Here is a 23,504-nt window from a genome sequence, read left to right as displayed (position 1 = left end):
TTCTTTTCCCCCCCCCCCTCCCCCACCCCTTATCCCTATATTAAAATTAAAAGTTAGGCATTGACCAGTAGGCCTGTACTCACTGATGCCAAACTATCCTGCTGCTGGACAGTTTTTACACATCTACAGTATATAACTGAGGGCTGACACACTCGTGTTTTGCAGGAAAACACATGCCTGTGCCTTGCATCTCAACATTTGGGCCTGTTCTCACTGATGCAAATTGTTTTAGCTATTGGCCAGTTTCTTTCGAAGTACTGGACAATTTTTAACTGCAGGTCAAGGCACCCCTAGTAACACTTGATGGAAACCCATATGCTGCTGCTAAAACTTTAAAGCATTAAACGCTGGACCTGAGATGCGTGGTGTTCTTTCTAATCTTTGTCTTAATTATTACTGCAAGTTATTCTTGCAAAAAGGAGGAATTACCAAAGACTGTCCTGTTGTGTTTTCTGAAATTGGCAGTTTATGTAATTATTTATTTTATCTAGCCCTAGGTTTATGACTTATAACTTTCACCCAGGCTTGTACATGAGCAGCCATTCAACTAAGTTGAATTCTATAAATGTGTCACATGACACTTGCTCTTTTTACTGCATTCAACAAAAAAATTGTAGATCAGTAAAAAACCATCTAATGTTTATTTTAGATGATCTGTTGGGAATAAATGCTGTTAGAAATTGAAACAATATGTTCATTTTATTGAAAGGCTAAAACATTCCCAGTATTTTGGCATCTCTATTAACATGAGAAATCGGTCTATACGTCCTTATTTGGTTTTGCAATAGTATAATTAATGCTTCCAGCATTGATTTCAGAAGCGCACTTTCTTCAAAGGCTGCTTTACAGATCTCCAGTGGATTAGGGATAAGACCGTTTTTACATTTCTTGATACCATTTAATCAGATATCCATCCAGCCTGGTTGTTTTGTTTTTTGCAAAAGTGCTAAGGCTATTTTAATTTCCTTAGCTGTTATGGGGCCTTCAAGTTCTACTTTGTGATGCTGACATAGCTGGGATAGTTTCATTGTATCCTAGTATAGGCTCAAAGTCTAAGTCTTGAATTATAGATGTGTTGATAAGGTAAGTCAGATATTTTAGGAGTTTAAGTAGAACTGTGGCCATACTATGGACATTTAAATTTAATTTTAAGAAATACTAAAGTTATTTAAAAATTTGTAGCTGCAGGCACTATGACGTGATTAAAGAGGACTTTGCACTAAAATGTAAGGTCCAAATTAGGGATGCAAAAATACAGATACTAGTATTGGTGCCAATACTGAGTATTTGGGTGAGTGCTCATGCTCCCGATGCTTACCCCGATACCAGCATCAGGAGCATGAGCACTCACCCAAATACTCAGCCAATCAGGGATCCGTGCAGTGAGTCATTACACGCCGCCCGGCATCCTTAATGGGACTTCGGTATTTGGTAATGGCGTGTACCTAAAAAACTGGTATCGGTGCATCCCTAGTCCAAATATGTGACTGCCCCCACCTCATATTGATAAGAGACTACATTACAGGAATATACCTAATACCTAACATCCATTATCACCTATCAACTGACTTATAGGAATGATGCTTCATTCACAGAATAACCCATGTAAATAAATAATAGAACTAAATATATTTCCCCACAGAAAGCCCACACATTGTCATACAAAATCATATATCTGAGGATAAACCACAATTGCATTGATGTTTCATTGTATATGTATATTAGTCTCCAAAACAATGTATGTGAAAGGAGAAAGAAAGAGAAAAAAAAGGTGAAAGAGAAACAATGACCATGTATATGTGAGAAGAAAATGTGAACAGGTGGGACAGTGTGTACCATGCGTACAGAAAAATTAAACCATATATAAGAGATCCAAAATGTGTATATATATATAAATGTATGTACCTAGTGTGAATCAATTAACAGACTATACATGCAAAAAATACAGTGTATACCAAGAGAAAAGAAAGCAATATGTGCTGTATTGAAAAATACAATGTGTACAGGGTAGACCGAAGACAGTGCATACAGGACAGGAAGCAGTGAATACAAAAAAAGAAAAAAGTGAACAAGGATAAAAGAGAAGTGTGTGCACAGAGAGCAGGGTAATTTGCGTATGGGACAAAAAGAAATCTGTGTGTATGGAAAGAAGGAAAAAGTGTATACAAACCTGAAGATCATAATTAAAAAAATGGAACAATATATACTAAGAAGAAAAGAACATGTACAAGTAAAAAAAGAGAGAAAAAAGGTGACAAAACACCATAAATCCCATCAACATACATATATGAATAAAACGTATAAAATAATACATAAAAAAACTTTGAATATACAAAAAAATAAGAAATATAAATCTACTACTTGATGAACTCCTTCTGCACTTCGGGTCGGCCGAACATGCTGAGCATGTTCGGCCGACCCGAAGCCATGTGAAGCAAGCCGATGTACGGCTAATTTCAGCCTATGTACGGCTGAAATCAGCCGTACCAGCCTGAAGTGAATAGCCCGAACAGTGTTCAGATCACTTCACTTAGGGTCGGTTGTTCACTCGGCTGCCCTCGGCAGCTTAGTGAATAGACCCCTAAGTGGTGTAATAGTCGCTGTTTGTGTCTGTGAAGATTCTCAGTCATTGAGGTTATGTTATATCTGTAAAAAAAAAAAAATCAAGGCAACTAGACTTGCTGTATTTTTCTTGAAGACGTTTCTCTGGCAATCTGACCAGTTTTTATGGTTATGCTGAGGCTATGGTTATGTTTTATGGTTGTGCTGAGGCTTCATTAGAGAGATGTGTCCTTTCTCACTGTCCTGGAGATAACATTTTTATCAGCCAGGAAGTAACTAAATCTTTCTCAGCTTTTTTCTTGTTGACAATTTTCCTGCTGCAGATTTTCCCTCACTTGCTGCCTGGTAAAATGTTGTGCCCGGAACAGAAAGTGAGGCAAAATCCTTGCAACAGAGCCCTGAGAAAGGGAAACACCTGACATGCCCTTTAACCCTTCTCCATTCTACCTAAACCTAAAAAGAGCTTTGGCTGTAGATACACCTTTTAGGGTGCATTTTAGAGTTAAAATTCAGTGTCAAGTTTCATTTCCAGGGTTTGGGTAAGGGTGAGATTAAGGGTTAATATTAGGATAATGCTTTGTTTTAGTGGTTAATACTAGGGATTAGGTTAGTTCTAGTCCTACCAATGCAGGGTACTCAGCACTGAAACCTAATGTACCAGAATAATTAATGATCGCTAAAAAAAATGATTGTTTAAAAATCAAAACAAAATTGTTTTATAAAGGGTTCTCTGTAAAAAAAAAGTTATTATCGTAACCCTTGAATATATTCCAGTCCTGTCAAACCATGTAAAATATATTTGGTGGGTGTTTTCCTTGCAGATTCCAGAACAATACTGAACCCCCACTAAGAGGTGTGATATGTATCTTCTATTATCCTGTGGTGTTTCATATAATTATACTATCATGTTCTATATTGAATAGTTTAGAATGGAGTTACAGAAGCACCAAGTAGTTAAAATGTAAAATGGAGTCAGAGAATCAGTTTTTGGGTCCTCATTACATTCTATTGGAAAGCACCTTTTTTTATTTAGGACAAGCTGGGGAAAACAGCACATGTACACTTCTGGCCCTACCTTTTGTGTTAAGGGTTAGGTTAAGCATGTAGATGGATGGCACAAGTACTGGTGTATTTGTGTAATATGTGAGCTCCCTTCGATTGACATTGATCAGGATTGCAATATGGTCAGAAAATCATTTGCATTGTCTATGCTCATATGGCCCCATCAAAAAACAACTGTTTGCATTTATATAATCTGTTGTTAATTGACAGGCAGGTGTACAGTTATGACCAATTACACTATACGTCTGGTTTACTGCAGAAGCATGAAGGTTGAGGCTGGGCCTGAGACTCCTGCCAAGGATGCCTAGTGAATGATCCGGCACCTGGGCCTTTTAAGAAAAAGATACTCTAAATCATGCAGTAGAGAAGGTCAACACTGTCCTTTCAATAACTTCAAGTGAACCTGTGCTTTGCCCATAGTAATAGGTTCACTAAACAGCCATCTTTCCACCCCATTAGCCTGAAGAATCAAAGTGAAATACCTGATATGTCTTGGAATGAGGGTGAACGTGAGATTTTTCCCTTCTTCCTACTAGGTGCCTGAGTGACCAATTGCCAGGCTCAAGCAGCATCATGTTAACCAGAGGGAAGCTCCTTAGTCTTGTGTATGCTCCAAGCATGCTGACAAATACCAAGCTTTTTTCTTTACTGTGCTCCAAGGGGTGAATGGGGTGGTGAATTTTTTATTTGCCGTACATGGCCAAGGTAGAGATACACTTTATGCTTGTTTTCCAGTAGTTAAAACTTAACAATTTGAAGAATCAAGTAAAAAAATTCTATACTTTTTCTTTACAGCATTGTGCATATTACTACAGAACAGGTGCTCTTTAAACAAGGAAAATAAATGGATTTCAAAGGGTATATTGACTGACATGCTCCTCCTATACTAAGTGTTACAAGCAGTTTACATTTAAATAGCTATTTACATAATCACCTTGTAAGCAGAGCGCTTCCAGTAACTACGCGAGAGATTAAAGAGGTCTCTAATGTACTTGATGCCCATGTTCTAGCCTTTATTTGCCTAATTAAACATCAGTTACAGTAACAGTTGAAAGAGGTGTGAATATGGAAGAATATGCATTGTAGGATTTCCATGAGGTCTGCCAGATTCAGAAAGTGCACAGTGCTTGGCATTTTGCCTTCTGCCGAACACCTGGGGCAAGTGTCACTTTCCAATTAAATACATTCAACAGTATGTAATTTCTTACTAATTGTATAATACCTAGGTTCATTAAATCTATAAATGTTACTATAATTACCACTTACTAACATTCATATGTCTGACCCTTTAAAACCATTGTCCAATTAAGGTTAGATTTTTCCATAAATATACGGAAGCTATAAAAAAATCCTAATTAAAGTAGATTCTTGTGAAATATGAGGCCCTACTGGGAATTATTTTTAAACAACAGTGTCACAAACCTTTGGCCAGTAAAAGGGGGTCAGAGTTACAAGTACTAATAGTTTGGGAGCTAAATTGGCTACATCACTGTCTCAGAGAATGATACACTTTAATGATAGTGTAACAACAAAAGCCCAGAAAGAGTGTGAAGGAATTCATTGGAACATGATAAAATATAGCTTTATTTCAGCCAGAAGCAGCAACTTTTCCCACATTCTCCAGTTTTCACCTATTTGATGCTATCATGACATGAACACAACCCTTTCAGACATCTTTGTAATGTTCACTCACAAAGCATACATAGATCCTCTACTAATGTTCTATTCCTGTGTTAAATTGTTGGCTTGTTCGAATGATAAAGTCATGTTTTTGTAACTCCCTCAAAGGTTTTTATCTAGTAGCCAGAACATTTACATACTAGATATTGGCATTCTTTTGATTCTTTGCATACTTTATTTTCTTATTCCTCCCCATTCATCTCACAGTGGCCATTTTTAGGGCAGATTCATATATCTTGCTTTACTTCCTGGAACTCTGGCACATGTGACTGGGACATGTGACCATGCACATCATCTCAGGAGAGGAAAATGCCTTTCCCTGAGATCTTGTGAGATTACAGATGAGATTTACCAGTAATGCACTGCTGATGTAACCTTCCCACAATGCAATGCTTGAGCATGGGCTGCATTACTAACGCCCAAGAGGACCAGGAAGTAGAAAACTGGTAAAAGAACAAATATGTTTGTTTAACTAATGAATGTACAATTATTTCATATCGGCATGCAGAGCTGTATGCTGATGTGATTTTTAGTAAAGGTGGTCCACTTTAAGCCTTGAAAAAAGTATGGTATATTTGTATGACATAAATGCTAAAGCCTTATGTATAAACACGCTTTTTGCAAAATTGGATCTGTAAGGCAGAATAATTATATAATGGTTGTATAATCCTTTTGAAAACACACTGCACTAGTCATACATTTTGAAACCTTGCATGTTGCTATGAGGGTCTGTGTTTAGAAGCTTTCAGTTGAAAATAAAATGCTTCAAAAAATATAACTCTCCTTCCTAATTTTGTGTGTTAAAAACTTTTACTAATAACCATAAAACACCATAAAATAATTTGCTAAGATCAAACCACCTGATCTGACTTTCTTGACTCCAATTTCCGAGGATGTAGTGTATGGTAACATGTGATGTAGTAACATGACTCAGTGAAATTTGCTGTGTAAAAAAAATATATAGGCGTGACACAGTAAGGTATTATTGCGTCAATCAGCAGCTACGGGCAGAGAGAGGTGAAGAAAATGCAGTATCATTGAATGGTCTTGAATTTCACTTGAATCTGCCACCAATGTAAAATAATTGTTAAGTATGGCTTTAAAATTTGTGTGGCTGGCATTGTACTTACATTGGCCATTCCCTGTGTAGTAGCTGAATCTTTCTGATTTATCACACTGCATTATACTAATATTCAACAATAGAGAAATTACCTTGCATTCTGATTAACTGATGACGTATACGAGCCCTGTAGCAACAAATGCTTAGAAAGAATATAAAGGAATACTTTTGAACATAACAAAATTGTCCATTACTTGGACAGAAGCAGCTTGTTTTCCCGCATACTCCAGTTTCTTCCTATTTGATGTTATCAAGATAGATGGCCTGCAATCCAGACATCATTTTAATGTTCCCACTGAAAGTATACAAAGCTCCTCTAATGGTGTTCTATTCCTCTGTTAAATATTATCTTGTTTAGAAGGTACAGCAAATGCTTTGGTTACTGCAGGAAAACGATGTGAGAGTAACATAAAAATCAAATTTTTAAGGCTGGCAATGAAGTCTATTATATACACTCTTGTGAGGCGTTATGAGAAAAGCTGTTTAACAACTAGATTTAAGGTGTTAGCTTTAAACAGGATATGAAGTGTTTAGTGAGTGTATGAATAATATTGTGTCTATTGTAAACCTAAGATAATATGATTAAAGGAAATACAGCCACACATTCCAAATGTGTGGATCTGCGTGATACATACACAGATAAGCAGTTCTTACAGTATACTAAATCAAAATATCAGTGACATCTTATATAAATTAGTTTAAACAGATAGTGTGGTTACATTGAAGCATTCAGTATTTGCATAACAGACATATTTAACAGCTCGTAATTCATAGAAGAAGTGTGAATGGTTACAGCCATCTAACTGTCTTGGGTGCTTTATTCTGCTGTTTTCTTTTGTTTTGTTTTTTTATCTATTCTATGTTGACTCTTTCTTGTCCATTTTGTCAGTTGAAATGTGTACAGCCAATTTTTTTCTAGTTTTGGATAGAGCAGTGAAGGATCAGAACATCGGTCTGCTTTTTATTGCTGTCTAGGTACCCACTGGGTAGATTCTCCCTCTCTGTGTCTTTGCGACCTTTGTCACTGAGAAAGAAAGTTATTGGAAATCCAAGATGTTGGAAAGTTATCACCATATCAGGAATAAACTGGAAATCTTTGATGGTGACAACCATGTAAGCAGGGATTTCCCTTACATTGTACATTTGATATCACTTTGATCTCACATTGATCTTTATGAGGAAGCTCGATGGGTGAAAAGAATTAGATGTTGAGGATTCATGTGGCAGGAATGTGTGTGTTGTTTGCTGTTTAAAAAAAATATTTAATCTCTGATAAAGATCCTGTGAAGTGCGGTATTTGCTTGAAACTTTGTGTTTTAGAGTGCGGTATGTTCATTGCCAGCACCTGGGACACAGTCGAGGGGGGAAGCCGGTTTAAGAATACGAACAGTGTTTTGTTTGTCTCTGATCATCTAGTTGAAAGAATTATAAATTCACTCTTACATATTTCAAGTGTTAATTAGGCTTTTTGCCTTCATTTCCACTTTAAAGGTGAAATTTAGAAACAAGCAAGCAGTGACTTCACCCATTTTAAGTTGAGCTGGAGCTGCAATTGTGGCCCTAAAAGTCCTACAAGATTCCCACAAAAACTTAATTAGGATTAAAGGGGGCTCTGGTATCCTTAAAATGCTCTACATCTTTTCACTTTTTAGTGAATTAAACTATTATACTTTATGAACATTTTCTCTATAACATGGAGAAACACTTATATGGTGAGCTGTCCCCAGCTGGTATGTGTCTCTGAAGGTCAAATTACTCTTATAGAAATATAAGTTGGCTGATTCTGAAAATGTACACTTCATTTCATGGCTGTTATATTTCCAGACATCCATCCTTCGACAGCTTGTTTATTAATTCCAATTTAGAACTCAGCAATCTTACACAGCATTTTTCAGGCTACATATGAAATTCTGAACAGGAGGATAGGAATTAGCCAAATATAAAGATCACATTCAATATGAAACCAGTCTAAATATGGACCTTATAGAGCATCAACGATTACTTAGTAAGCTATCTGTACTATTGTAGATTTATAATATAAATGTACTTATACACAAGGGCACCATGCACATTCATCCTTAAAATATGTCAAGCCAAAATTTTAAAAAATGCAGTACATCTCTGCAATGCATATACATTTCCCAATGTTTTATCCTTTTAAGACCCTGCAAGTACATATACTTGTTGATCTGCCAGAAATGTGTCTAACTCCTAAGTCCTGTTGTAGGTTGACAAAGCACTGCTTTTTTTGCGGACTGTTTTCATCCCCGCCCAGTGTCTTTTGCAGAACTACTCAACTACTCATACTCTCACATCTCCACAACATAAAAGCTAAGCATTCTGTTGTCCACAATAAGAACTAGGTGGGCTCTTTGAGATAAAAAAAGGAAGTATGCATGGGACACAGGAGAGCTCTGAATTTTTTGCAAGATAAATAGGTTTATTAACCACTTCCCGGCCGGCTGTTGTAAAAAAACGGCCGGCCAGGAGCTCTCTAGATCTGAGCGGGCGTCTCTAGACGTCCACTCAGCCACGCCCCCTCGCGCGCGCCGCTGTGTCACTCTCCAGCTTCAGATGCTGGAGAGAAGCTGATGAAGCAGATCTCTGCTTCATCAGCTTCTTCAGGGGGGTCCTAGGTGACATTAGGGGTCTTGGAGACCCCTGATGTCTCCATAAAGAGGACCTGTCACATATTTTGCTATCACATAAGTGGGTTTTCTTAGCCCCCTATGTGATAGCAATACAGTTAAGTGAGAAAAAAAATGTAAGTTTCCCCCCCCAATTTTTTTTTAAAGTTACAAATAAAAAAGAGTTACATTTTTTTATTATTTATTTTTTAAGTCCCCCCCATACATACACGCATGCAAACAGGCGTCGGGTGCGCATACGCGCGAAAATGACGATTTCGTCCATTACGCCGCACATGTTACATATCGTCGCGAACGTTGGAATGAGAGCAATAATTCTAGGGCTATCAATCACTGATAACACTAAACTTATGAGCTGTAAAAGCTTTTAAAGCGTCGCCTATGGTAAATTTTGGGTATGGTAGTTTTTTGCGATTTCGCTGGTGCGCGCAATTTTAAAGCATGACATGTTTGGTGTCTATTTACCTGACGTGACCCCGTCTTTTATATTTTAACAAAAATATGGGTAATAATCATTGTTTCCTAATATAATGGGGGAAAAAAACCTTTTTTCCCCCAAATTTTTTAGAATTTTTCCTTATAGTAAAAAATAAAAAAACCCCAGTGGTGATTAAATACCACCAAAAAATGGTATAAAATTAATTTCAGTGCAGCGTTGCATGACGGAATAAACGTCAAAGTACCGCAGCACTGAATACTGAAAAATGGCCTGGCCAGGAAGGGGGTCTAAACACCTGGTCTTGCAGTGGTTAAAGAGATCTAACAAAATGCTTCCAATGGTATATTAAAAAGACCAAAGGGAGCAAATAAGAGAAGTTTATTGTTAGTGTTTACATATAGTATACATTAATGTGTTTCTACCCTACCATTTCCCTCTACCTTCCCCCTTTAATGTCACTAAAAGTGTGACCATGGCAGTAAAGAAGATGCAGCAGTTTAAAGCCTAACTCCAGACAGATGTTTTAGGTTTGGATAAAGGGAAGAGTTAACATTTCTGTCCAGTTCTTATTTCTATCTATGACCCCACTAGGGAGACTTTCTGCTGAGCATTATTCATGTGGTTTAACAGCATTTATTCCACTTTAAATTACCTTAATTGTTAAAGTGCACAAATAAATAAATAAAGGCACTTTTAAAGGAAATGTGAAAGTATTATTATACAGAATTTATATATTATTATACAGGATTTATATAGCACCAACAGTCTGCACAGCGCTTTACAATATAAGGAAAACATTACAATCACAATACAATTCAAGACAAGATGGTAAGGCGGGCCCTGCCTGTGAGGGCTTACAATCTTAAAGGGAGGGGGACGTTATCTATTGTTGACATCTCCTGTAAATACTAATTGCCTGACTGTCTTGTTGAATCAATTACTCCTACACAGACCAGACAGTAGGTATTTAGAAAAATGAGTTCTGGTCTTTCTGAGACATCTGATGTATATAACTTGTTCTGATTCAGGCTTAAAGCCAGAGTCAACCAGCCAACTAGCATTTTCAGAAGGAGGTCTGCAATGGCATGTTACTGGAAAGTTTTTTTTCTCATGATAGGTTTACTTTAAAATTTAATGTTACACATATATGCTCTTTATGAATGATCTGAACATGTTTTTTGGATATGCAAAAAAACTAGGCATTGGAAAATCACTTGCAGCGTTATTGGTAACCAGGTAGAGATAATTTAAAGGGATATGACTCGTCAGCTACCTGATAGCTACATTAGGAATGACTCAGACCCACTTACTTACTTACATAAATGTACCAGACACATTCCTCTCAGGATGTAGTGCTTGTCACCTAAATGGGCACTAATTATTTTGCTTTAGATCTTACAATATTACCTGTAGATTATACTCAAAACAAAGTCCTTAGTCTTCTGCATGTCTTTATAAGTCCCTCACTCACAGGGCTATATAGGCTAGATTCTTAAGGTGATATTAAACCCTTGTTGACCAAACTTCTCTTATTTGCTCCCTTTGGTCTTTTTAATATACCATTGGAAGCATTTTGTTAGATCTCTTTAACCACTGCAAGACCAGGTGTTTAGACCCCCTTCCTGGCCAGGCCATTTTTCAGTATTCAGTGCTGCGGTACTTTGACGTTTATTCCGTCATGCAACGCTGCACTGAAATTAATTTTATACCATTTTTTGGTGGTATTTAATCACCACTGGGGTTTGCCTATTTGCCTTTATTAAATCAACCTCTATAACTATGCAGTCTATGTTTGATCAGTATCCAAATAGATGTGGAGCAATTGCCCCTACCTAAGACATAGTGGGCTTGATTTACTACAGGCAAATATGCCATTCACGTAGCAAAGTAAATTTTCACTTTGCGAGGGGATTCTCCCCTAGCTTAGTTTGAGGTGAAACTCTGTTGACTTTCATTATCCAATCATATGCAAGCAATAATAATGGTTTTTTTTTTCCTGCAAGTGATTGGGTATTTTGTACAAAGTGAAATTTCACCACATGCGCCAAGCTAAGGGAAAAATCCTTTGCAGAGTGAACATGCTCTACTCCTTTAATAAATCAAATACAGTATTTCTATTTCAGACTGCATGGTAGATATCCAAGATGAAATGATCTGATCAGTTTATTGTAAATTATCTTATCAATTGGTGTTTTGGTGTTTTTTTTGCTTCTACATATAGTTTGTAATTATATATGTACTTGTGGGGGGTCATATTTGCTCAGTACATATGAAGACTCTACTTCCTTCTTAGTAACAATGAACAATGGTTGCACCCTACTGTTCATCTTTCTTAATACAAGTTAACCAGTCAGGGCTGACTGCCTGAAAATATAGCACACTCTTTGAACCCTTCAACTCTAATCACAGCAGTTGCTAATGATTTTTCTTGTAGGAAAATACAGTATCCAATACAGAAAATCTGTATATGTAATATAGCCATGGAAATATAGTTTAGCGGGCATTGTACAGTAAATTGTAAAAGTTACTTAATGGTAAATGTTGTAGTAAAGTTCCATGTGTGCAGCGTATAGTTCATCATATTTTAAATGATTATTGTTTTTTTTATGTGGAGGATTTGTATTAGACTGATAAGAATACTGCTGAACATTAATGCCACATAATCTTTCTACTACCGTGTTTCCCCGAAAATAAGACACTGTCTTATATTTTTTTGCCCCCAAAAACCACAATAGGTCTTATTTTCAGGGGATGTTTAATTTTTTTTTAATGTGCAACAAAATGTACAAAAATCAAAAGTTAGCTGGTATCACTCCGCCTGTCACAGTAACTGGCGCTATAGAGGAAGTATCGGATAATACGGCTCTGCCGCTGCAGCCTTGCTTTCTACAGCGCCGGCTTCCTTTGCCATCAGGGACAGCGGTACCAGCGGTGCAGCAGTGGGGACATCAGACAGTGGACAGCGCGGTAAAGTATGGTGCCATTTACCGGTACACATTACAGTACAGTACCATTACATTAAGCAGTGCCTTCAGGGGGACAGCAGTTGGTGAAGTATGGTACTGGAGTGCTTCCTGTCACTGTGCTGTCTGGAGGGAGTCCCCTGTCATCCTCTTAATACAGTATGTCCCTGCAGGCTGATACCATCTGTCCTGCAAGTTCCCCCTCACATGCTACCACCAAACTAGGTCTTCTTTTCGGGGTAGGTCTTATATTACAGGAATCTTGAAAAATAGTACTAGGTCTTACTTTTGGGGTAGATCTTATTTTCGGGGAAACAGGGTAACATGTATCACTTCCAAGAGCCTCAGAAGCCACCACAAAGCCTAAAGGAATTTTATAATACTTTTATCATTATCATCTTTAAAGATTTTTCTACATGGTTGTATTGTGGTTGTATTATTCCTATTTTAAAGTACAATCATGATGACATTTTCAGCAACAGCAGGTCACATCTAATAAGGTTTATAATGATATAAAGCAGCTTTGTAGTACAAAGTAATACAATTTATCTGTGACATTCTTTCTATATTTCTCCACTAGCCCTCCGAAGTCGATCAGGTAGATCTATCATTAATGGGAACTGGGCGATTGACAGACCTGGAAAATATGAAGGCGGGGGAACAATGTTCACATATAAGCGACCAAATGAAATATCAAGCACAGCGGGTGAATCTTTTTTAGCTGAAGGACCAACCAGTGAAATACTGGATGTTTATGTAAGTACAAGACGTTGGCTTTTAAAAATTCTAAATCAAGGAACAATAGTCTATTTGTTCAACACACAAGTATAGATACTCAGGGCACAGAACATTGGAATAAAAGATAAAGCCTAGAAAGTGGTATGTAAAATGTAATAGCTGGACAAACACAGTTTGAGGACAGCTAAAGTGGATGGAGATGAATGGAGATATATAATTACTGAATAGTGTGATGACAGTTATTCTTCATATAAAGCAACATTGTGTTCTGAAGAATAAATTGCAGACATTTAAAGCAAACTGCCAGTAATTCTAAAAAATGTTTTTATAAAAGAATTGGTAATATTTCCAGGTATGTTTATAAATGTGAATTTGTTAAAACCAAATTTGCTTGTCTTTAAGGGGTTTTATAGCCATTAAGTGTGTGGACAACACATTACACATGTTGGCTGCTTTCTTTTTTCTATCATGTCCTTTTTTTTTTACATTATATTTATTTAGAACATTTTGCACGACAGACATTGAACAGAGTCAAATAGGCCATATTCCAACAATTAACACATAGCATAATATATTGTAAAGCGCTGTGCAAACTGTTGACACTATATAAATCCTGTATTATAATAATAATAACATATAAATTCTCATAAATATAAGATGCACATATAGACATGACTAGGTACCATGTTGCAAAGCAGTGATGTAAATCAAAGGTATACCTTATTGTGCATAATGAAAACGAGCCCCTCCCAGGAGCACAGTACAGGATACACTGTACTAGTCCAGTCTATATCGCTAATACCAGAGCAGGAGTATAGCCCATAAACAAAGAAAAGAGGAAAGCAGACAAGAAAACAAAAGAGACAAAGAAGACAAAAAGAGGATGTCAGTCGCCAACCTGAGAGCCCAGCAAATAAAGTCTCAGATACAGAAACGCAAAGTTCAGGTATTCAACAAAGAACATAAGTTATCGATAATGTAGAATTGCAAGGGGACGCAAAGTCAATCCTGCTTCTGTCGGCGCCCAGTGGGGAGGAGAGAAGCTGTCAGGAGGCCGAGCAGTGAGGAGAGCTTGGGCTCCTGTGACAGGCGGAGTGGATAGATGGAGAGCGAAGCACAAACGCTCAGCAATTAGTACTGATTGTTTGCAAATAACTGAGCTTACTGTGTCCCCAGTTATGAATTATTAGGAAGTGCTCTACATCACTTCCTCTTTTGGTTTCGGTCTAGAAATGTAATTTCGGTACATCCCTACTCACCTGATTCGCGATCCTGCCAGGCTGCTTAACTAGCCGCCTCCTCTCCCCTGGGCTCCAATGGTCTAAGGATTCATGATGTCATCACATGTAACGCAGGTCCATTCACCTGCATTAGAATTGAGGACACCGAGGGACATACTACAGCCGCAATGGAGGGGAGAGAGGTGAGTGTTGACCACCACAGGACGAAAAGACCAGGTGAGCCTATATTCTGTATCTTGGCCCTTAGAGAAAGATGAGCAGCTTAACACTGGCACTGCAAGGGTAGCCTCATTGCAAGGGTTAACTTTGTTAGTTCCTGGAGTTCTTCTTTAAACATAGATTACTTTGATATTATCACCTTGATCAGAAATCCAAGAAGCAAGCTGTTTACTCCTTATTTATAGATAGTGAGCAAGATATGCAAATAACACCTTCATGTCCTTGGGCATCAGTTGTGCATCTACAACTGATGTTTATTGCATAAATATATGAGATATATATATATATATAGCATAGTGCAGAATATAGAGCCATTTATCTATCTTACATACATGTGTTGGAAGCTTGTTAACTTTAATGAGTACAAGATACAGATACTTCTGTTTTTGAGGTTGATCCATCAGCTTCCTGAAAATTAATAAACTACACCTCCCATGTCTCAATGCGCTTCTGCATTGCAGATATATTGATATAATTACTTTCTAATTATTTACCCTGCAGCTGTAATATTGCCCTTGTGGTGATCTGCACTTGTACCCTAGCATAACAGACCAATAAGCATTACTTTCCCCTAGTCTGAACCCCGCTCCAGTAATTACCCTCTCCCAGCTTCTCTTGCTCTGCCGGTGCGGAGGCCAGAGTGTCCATACCAGTGCAGCCTGATAAAACCACAGACTCAGGTTTACTTGCTATTGGCTATGGAATTCACCCACTTCCTGTTGTCAATCAGTAGCAGAGTGGACCTGATGGGAAACCTCGGCAGGCCGAGGGGTAGTCCCTCGGCATCCCTCGGCTTCCCCCACTCTCAGCCCCTGGTATTTGTAGATGCTGTTGGCTACACATCAGAGTTGGTCTTAGTTACCAGCAGTTTCCTGATTTAAAAACTGGTGGTGATTTTTTTTTTCTAATCTGTCATAGCCATAGCAACAGGATTTTAAAGTGAAGGTTATAAGAGCTACCTTAATTAGTTGCACAAGTCGGTACTGCACCCAAAACTTTTGCTAGGCTTTAAAGAATTAGGCATAGGTTATTTTACTGGCACTGTACCACCATTAAAGTATCGGAATGCTGTACTGAATTCCCCCCAAAGTGTTTAGCAATATTATCCTGTCTGCCGGCTACATTTTAAATGGTATATCTTATTGGTAGCAATGACAGCAATAGAGAGTGAATAATAGTGTACAGGGCACAAATATAAATGACCATATAAGAACTACAAATATGCACCATTTCAGTGGGATTATCATCTACTGTGGTCATTTAGTCACCGGAAATAGCTCCTAAATGGGTCAATTAGTAGCAGGTTAGGTCTAAAATATCCTTACCTGGCCAATATGTGGCTACCTTAACAGTTCATTATTTTGGATTCTCTCAACCATTTATGGAGAAATAAAAAAAACTGATTAGAGATTGCAGATATCTTGTGGCTGGACTCTAAAATAGACGTATAAATCTTTGTTGGCAATAAGGACTGAAAAGACATTCACTATAAATCTGGTGACATGATGTAGTGCAGAAAATCATGCTAAGCTGACGACAGACTGATTACTTTCTTTACACATTTTTCTCCAAAATATAAAGAAAGGCTTCCAAGTTAATGAAGCAATTAATCAACAAATTCTTCATCCCTGTCCACCCCTGTTGTTTCTCCAGTCGGATCGTATTTCCAGAACAAAAACATCTCCTTTTTTTATTTTCTAAAGAGATCCATCAATGCTATTTGAAACCATTGGGTAAACTAGCAAATAACCTCATGCTGAATGGTGTCCCAGGTATATAGGATTTGACAAAGTAGCTTATAATATTAATATTGAAACTTGGCAGTGAGGACTGATCCTGTAAAACAGACTCTGCAGCCACTATAAACATTAGTAGAGTCCAAGAATCTCTCATTTTTTTACAGAAAAAAAATGATTCCACTGAATTTGTGCCTTGCTATGTGATAAAGCATAATCTTTTCTGCCCTAAGAATAAACAGATTTGTCACCTGGGAGGTAAATGACACACAAAATCTGTGTCATGAACATTTAATGCAGGGTCTTTGTAAATGTCTTTATAATTGTCCCAGAGGGTGCAATGGCTTATTAATATGTCATTGTGCTAAGACAAGACACAAACATAATGTGCTCTGATCATTTAATTCAATGTAGAACAGAATTGTTTATCTAAATGTAATGTCAAAAGTGTCTTTGCTGGTGTAATATAGATTAGTGTTTGTCAACATTGATAATGCATGTACCCCTTTATGAAAATGCCATTTCTATTAAAGGAGAACTATGAGGTGAGTGCTTTTCACTCAACTCATAGTTCTAGCCGACCTGTGACAATGAGACTGTCACAGGTCGCCTCAGTAGATCAGGAGGTGAGCGAACACATATCGGCGTTCGCTCACCTCTCGATCCTGTCACAGCCCTCTGCCGTGACAGGGAAGGGGCTGGATTTCCCCCCTCGCCGCTCCGATCCTCCAGCGCTGACTGGCGGATTGGACGGGGAGGGGGCGGGTACAGCTGGCTCTGCCTCTAGATAGGCAGAGCCAGCTGTCACTCACGCAGCTGGGCAGATCCAGACATAATTGCCTTGATCCGCTTCAGCTGCGGCGTCTCAGTATACCGCGAGCAGTAGCTTGCGGTATACTGTGGCGTCTCAGTATACCGTGAGCTGTAGCTCGTGGTATACTGAGCTTGGGGTGACGGGAGGATGCTAGTTTGTGTCCTCCTGTTACCCTAAGGAGAACTATGGGGAAAAGCCTTAACCCCCTAGTTCTCCTTTTTTTTTGTTTTAATTGTGGGTAGAGAGGGGAATAGTTAAAACCCCTGTCAGTTTTTTTATTTTCCATCCGTGTCTTATTAGGAAGATTTCATTAGAACAAGTGTCCCTATTGGAAACATTTCCCTTTAACCCTTTCTCCGTTATTGCGATTTTTTTGCACACAGATGCAAATTTTAGACCTGAAAATGGGGGGGGCGGCCCCTTCTTCGGGACGCAGAAGCGATCTGGCGACAGGTAAGTCGCCAGGATCGCTTCTGTTGTAAAGCCGACAGTCGGCTCTACAAGTTTAAACAGACTCCCGGCGGCAAAAGTCGCCGGGAGTCTGTTTAAACAGCCCCGATGCTGGCGACGTACACTGTACGTCGTCAGTCACGTAGGGGTTAAAATCCCCAGGATTATATATTTCCTGAAATCAGAGACCCTATAGAATGAAATGGTGCCAGTTGCATGTGATAGCGTGTTTATGGTGACAGGCCTTCTTTAAAGGAGCTCTATAAGACCCACATCGGCTCACATAGTGCTCGATCAGTTTCTTACCCAGTCTCTGGGTAAAGACAGCTCAGAAACCAGAAATGACTAAATCATCATTGCTTCTGGGTTCACTCTGCAAGGAAGAGATCAGAGAACAGATGTTCACTAGTCTCCCTCTCCTCTCTCAGCCTCTGCCGACCATGCTGGTCCCAGGCCCTCTGGAGGGGCAGCGGAACCTGGGAAACATGGGGAAGTGGGTCGCGCAGGGGGGCATGTACGTATGGCAGCCAGTGGAAATAAACCACTTCCAGTGTAAAGCCAATTTGAGACCAACAAAAAACACGTTTTTGAGGAGCGCGACTACCTATGATAAGAGTAATGGCCCAATGTGCTGAACTTGGGAAAATGCATAACAGTGTGCAATACAGACAACCAAAACTGATTTGTCATATGAAAGGGGACAAATTGATGACTTACAGTTGGGATGTGAGCCTATATGCCCTGGTGTCTCTCACAGAATGTTCTCCATGGTCTGTTTAATGCGATGTCCACAGCTGGCAGGTGGGAAGAGAGTGGGTGTCTGCCTGGACCGGAGTGGGAAAACGAGGTGTCAGCCGATGTCACGAACTCAGCTGGCCAGGCTGAGCCGCAGCGGCTGAGACGGGAAAGCAGTGAGCCGCGATCGGCTCTGTAGCCCCGGACTCTATGCGTGTGGTTACAGTACTAGATGTGACTGTCAGCGGACTGTCAGCGGAGTGCACAAAGATGGGCCAGTGCGTGGGACAGTGAGGGATCTGTACGGGGGGATAGATCTTGCTGCCTGCAGGATACGGCTACGCGTTTCGAGGAGATTTCCTCTTTGTCAAGCCACAGAAAGGTACGAACCGCGGGAAGCCGGTTCTCCATTTTAAAACTGACAGGGGGAGGAGCAGTGAAAGGTTGATCCTGTTTGGGTGACAACTCGCAATTGTAGATTTTCCATAATTTTTAGACCTGGTGACAGTTGTCACCAGGGCAAATATTGAGATTACATCTGCCTAGCAGGGACACTGAAGAGCTGAGAGTGGTGCCAACCCTTCCCCACTTTATCCAAAAGTAACAAAAGCAGACAGTTTTGGCTTTAGATACGCTTTATATTATATTTATTACCAGCACCCAATGACAGCGTATAAATGCTTTTTAAACAACCTGTTATGTAGAAACAAAAGTCCCATTAGAAGTACACACTGGGGTACACATGCCCGTGGTTAAAAACTTCATATTACATGATTAAAAAAAAAACACTTCCTACTCCTCATCACTATATATTCCTGGCAGCTCTCTCGCACTTGTTTTTGTAATTTCCAGAAACCTCAAAGATGAATGTAATAGTTAATATTCTGCAGATTATGTTAATAGGAATTAACATTTTGTTTGTTAGGAGATAGTCTGTTCATTGACTAGTGGAGCCAATGCCCTTCAGACATCCATCCATATTGTACAAACAGAGTTGTACTGTATTGTTGTATTGCGGCATTGTAGCAATAGCTGGTGTTGGTTCAAGAATGATAATCACACCTTCCCCTTCATTGCACTAGTAGAATATAATCATGCTTCTTAATGAGCAACTGAAGCCCAAACTTCTTTTTTTTTTTTAGTTTTGGATGGAGTGGAGAGAGATTAGAACACCTGTCAGGTTATTATTGCTGTCTCTATCCCTGTTAGGGTGATTCACCCTCTTTATGTGTCCTGGTGACTGTTATCACTGAAAGTGAAAGAAAATCCAAAAGTTGGCTTGTCATCCGAAGAGGAATAGATGAGAAATCTTCCAATGCGGACACTAGATCTGGCGACCCTGCTGATCACCAGGGATTTTCCTCTCTTTAGAGGAATTTCCTTTTACTTCCTGTTGTGGCTGTCAGACAAGAAGTTAAAGAACTACGGGCCAAAATATTCTTAACCCTTGAAGTGAGGCTAATCCCGACACTGCAAGGGTTAAGTGCTCGTTTTTGTCTAGGGTGGAAAATAAAAAAGTTATACTCACCTGAACCCCAAACCAGACTGGCTGCTAGACTGGTCCCTGGAGCCTCTCTCCCTCTCTGCTCCTGTGGTCTAAGGTCCTGTGTGTCATTACATCCTCACTGCAAGGGCTAAGAATAATTCTCCCCAGAGTTCTTCTTTAAGTGTGTCAGATGAAAAAAAAAACAAATATTGACAGGTGTTATAACCCTTCCTTACTCTTTACAAAACGAAAAAAAAAAGTTCTACTTTAATTTAAAGGAGAGCGTTGTTGTGCATATGGTAGGTATGTTTAAGAACAGAGGCAGGATATGGTTAACATCATGCATTGTGGGTCCAAAGAAATGTCTGTGCACCTAGAACACCCCACAGACTGTGAAGATGGGGAATGGTTTCCTTCTCTTTGGTACCATATTATTGTAACAGTTGAGAACAGAAAAGTTCAGTATGTTTGGGGTTTATCTTATTGCTTCTTGGGGTTAGAAAATTCTTATCCCTATAAATGAAAGTTGGTATGAAGTTTTCTTTTCTCTAATTCAGCAAGGGTGTCAGATGTAGGTGGTCCAATGGATAAATGTGTTTTTTTTCACCCTAAATCTAGGTAAACCAAGATAAATGGCTATAACTGTGTATCTAGAACCTAGTTTTACAATTATTTAACATTTTAAAAAAGCATTAGAGAAACAAAATCTAAGCTTTGACTTTACATTTATGTTAGAAGAATCATTACTCTTAAATGTGGCTTAGGGTTAATCACCTTTTTTAATTTCTCAAACATTTCCATTTGAGTAATTAAATGATGATATGTGTAATCTTCTTTAAATATCTGGTATGTCAGTATATAATGTCTGGCAGCAAAGTATGGCAAAGTATTTTGTAATTTCTTTTAAACATGATATTGTTCACAATTATACTGCGATTCCAACTTTGATGAATCTTCATAAATGGTACTGCTAAAACCGCTTACTCTATCATTTAGTTATTCTGCTATAAATATTAAAGTGTATGTATTTCAAAACCCTTTTTTTTTCGACAGAACCCACTATCATTTTATTTTTTTTGCAGTATGTGTCCTGCTGGGGAGATTTCACTTACTGTCTCGGAAATGCAACAGGAAGTAAAATGAACCTATAAATGTGAGGAAAATGCCCTTTTTAGACAGCTGTCCCCATTGGAACAACTCTAAAAGCTTGGATTTTCCATCACTTTCTATTTAGATGTCAGTGGTCCCCAGGACAAATAGAGAGGATGAACCTTCCTAGCATGGACACACACAGCAATCAAAACCTGAGAGGATTATAATTCTTCCTTACTGTACCCAAAGGAAACAAACAAAACTTACGAGTATACATACACTTCAAGTGACAAATGTGTAAACATTTATTTTTATGAATTGTTCATTGTTTTTTTCATATGATAGCTAGTATGTCTTTATTTGCATATCCCAATATGTGGAACATTACTATTTTGTGGTCCCCTCTTTACAATCCCTTTCTCTTATTACTGCAATCTACCTTTCCCGTGGTGCTAAAAGTCTCATAATGCAACAATATTGCAGTGTTGCCTTGTATCAGAAGATATGAGTACATCACTGGCGCAGAGACAAAATATATAAGGCATAGCCTGAACAAGGAGTTTGCAACTTGCGGTACGTGTACTAAAGCTGGCACACTTTCCACTGTCAGATGGCATGCAGAGCCTATTGGGATCCTGCATTTTTAACTTGTCAGCAGCAGGACCTGGGGCATAGATATGGGTTGTTGGGGGGCTTTGTGCTGAAATGCTTTGCTGTGTTCGGTGCTGTCTGTAAAAAGTCACAGCAGTAGGGTGACCCTGGATTTTTTTGGGCACTACTGTCCTGAGGGAAGTGATGTCTCAGCAGAGAAGAGAGCAGAGCTGAGCTGTAGAGTGACATGAAGCTGAGCATTTTAGTGTGGTTGTGTTGTTGAATCTTGATGTATTTTGCTGCATTGACACCAATCCTGTTTTTTTTTTTTTATTACTGTACTGGCACCAATTCTGGGTGTTTTGTTTTTGTGGGGTTTTTTTGCTGCACTAACACCAGTCTAAGTGGGTTATTTTGGCAGTGCCTGACACCAATGTTAGGGGCTGTTATTGCAGTAACTGACCAATGTTGGGGATTGTTATTGCATCACTGACACCCTTGATGGGGGTTTTATTGTAGTTATTGTAGAATAACATTGTTATCCAGTTTAGAGCCCCACAATTACTTACTAAATATTCATTTGTATGAGTGTGAAGTAGACATTTTGTTTATTTTATACCCGGCACTCTCTATTTCTTACAAACATGTTTCACCACATTAGGCTGGGGAGGTTCCCCTTCCCCTGGCCTAAACAGTTATAGCCTCTAGCTATGAAAATATAGAGATGAGCATGCTAGGATTAAGTCACAAAACAAGAATTTGGTAAAATCTGTACAAGTGCAATATAATGCAGTATACATTGTAAATGTATTGTCCTAGATACAGCTGAGCCAAAACCATGTTTGAGACTAGCATAGCTTTAACTTACACAGTGATTGCAGTATAAATAGACATGTAGAATAATACCAAAAAGTGAAGTGTATCTATACTGTTGGGCTATATTAAAACTGGAACACTGTCAGAAATAAAGCCTCAAAGGAACATATTGTATCTCTGACAACTGTGACTGTGCATGGAAATTATAAAATAACTTTTAGCATTGAAATTACTCATATCTATACTTCAGAAAAGCAAGAGGTGTGTGTTTTGCATGCTTCACGTTTGTCCAATTTTAAGTTTTTCAAGGAACAGTTTTACATTTAGGGCTAAAGTACATTTTATATCATGTAAAAATGATTTGCTTATATTAAACTTTCTACCACTTTTGGAAATATACCTTTTAATAAAGTGTGTTTAATACATTTCCTTGCTGAGGAATGTACTTATTTATTAGAAAGTGGTTTGGAAAAGTCTTTGCCTGGGGTTTTAAAGGTCATATCTTGCTTTTACAGACCTGTCAGTTCTGAATTTTCAGTGAGTCATTTACACCCATATGTAATTCATTTCTATACTCACAGAGAATAGACAAGTGAAGTGACTGGGTACTGAGATGTTGCTTGTAGCCAAATTACATTGATATATGGGGCACTTACCCTTGTATATGGGCACAGTGAGTGTGCAGATAGCAAAACTCTGCCATTTAAATTACAACTAAAGGCTCCTATATGACAGTCTAAACAAGTACAGAAATTAGTTACTATGTGATGAACAAACCTCACATAGCAAACAAAAACCTCCTTTACCTTTTTCTACTGATCCAAATTCTCCATCTCACAGGCTCCCCCTTCCAGACACTGCATCTCACAGGCGATGGTTAACAGTAAATAGTTATGCCTCCCTGCAACTTTGTTTCATCTGACTTTAGTGCAAGCAGACACATCCTACATGAGAGTGGCAACTCTGCTCTAAATTCAGGAGCAGTGCAGCATCATTACCACCACATCACAGGAAGCTTTATTAGGTAGAATTCACCAGGTGGCCTCAACTAGTATTTGTGCGACTTTGCAGGGAGACTAAGAGAAAACTGCAAGTGTGGTTCTGCAAGCGAT

At 38.6% G+C, this 23,504-nt stretch overlaps 1 protein-coding gene across 1 annotated transcript in view; it reads left to right on the top strand.

The window, feature by feature from the left end:
• Nucleotides 1-23,504, top strand: part of LOC108797633 (thrombospondin type-1 domain-containing protein 4-like) — a gene marked incomplete at its 3' end in the record, with an annotated part of 438,368 nt that overhangs the window by 406,377 nt on the left and 8,487 nt on the right. Inside the window, exon 6 of the mRNA XM_018569261.1 lies at nt 13,055-13,230. Coding sequence (XP_018424763.1) covers nt 13,055-13,230 — 176 coding nt within the window. The remainder of the gene's footprint in view (nt 1-13,054; nt 13,231-23,504) is intronic.

Source organism: Nanorana parkeri, unplaced genomic scaffold (genome assembly GCF_000935625.1).
Source record: "Nanorana parkeri isolate BGI_ZX_2015 unplaced genomic scaffold, ASM93562v1 scaffold1314, whole genome shotgun sequence".
Classification (NCBI taxonomy): Eukaryota; Metazoa; Chordata; class Amphibia; order Anura; family Dicroglossidae; genus Nanorana; species Nanorana parkeri.
This window is presented reverse-complemented; position numbering and strand designations above follow the sequence as displayed.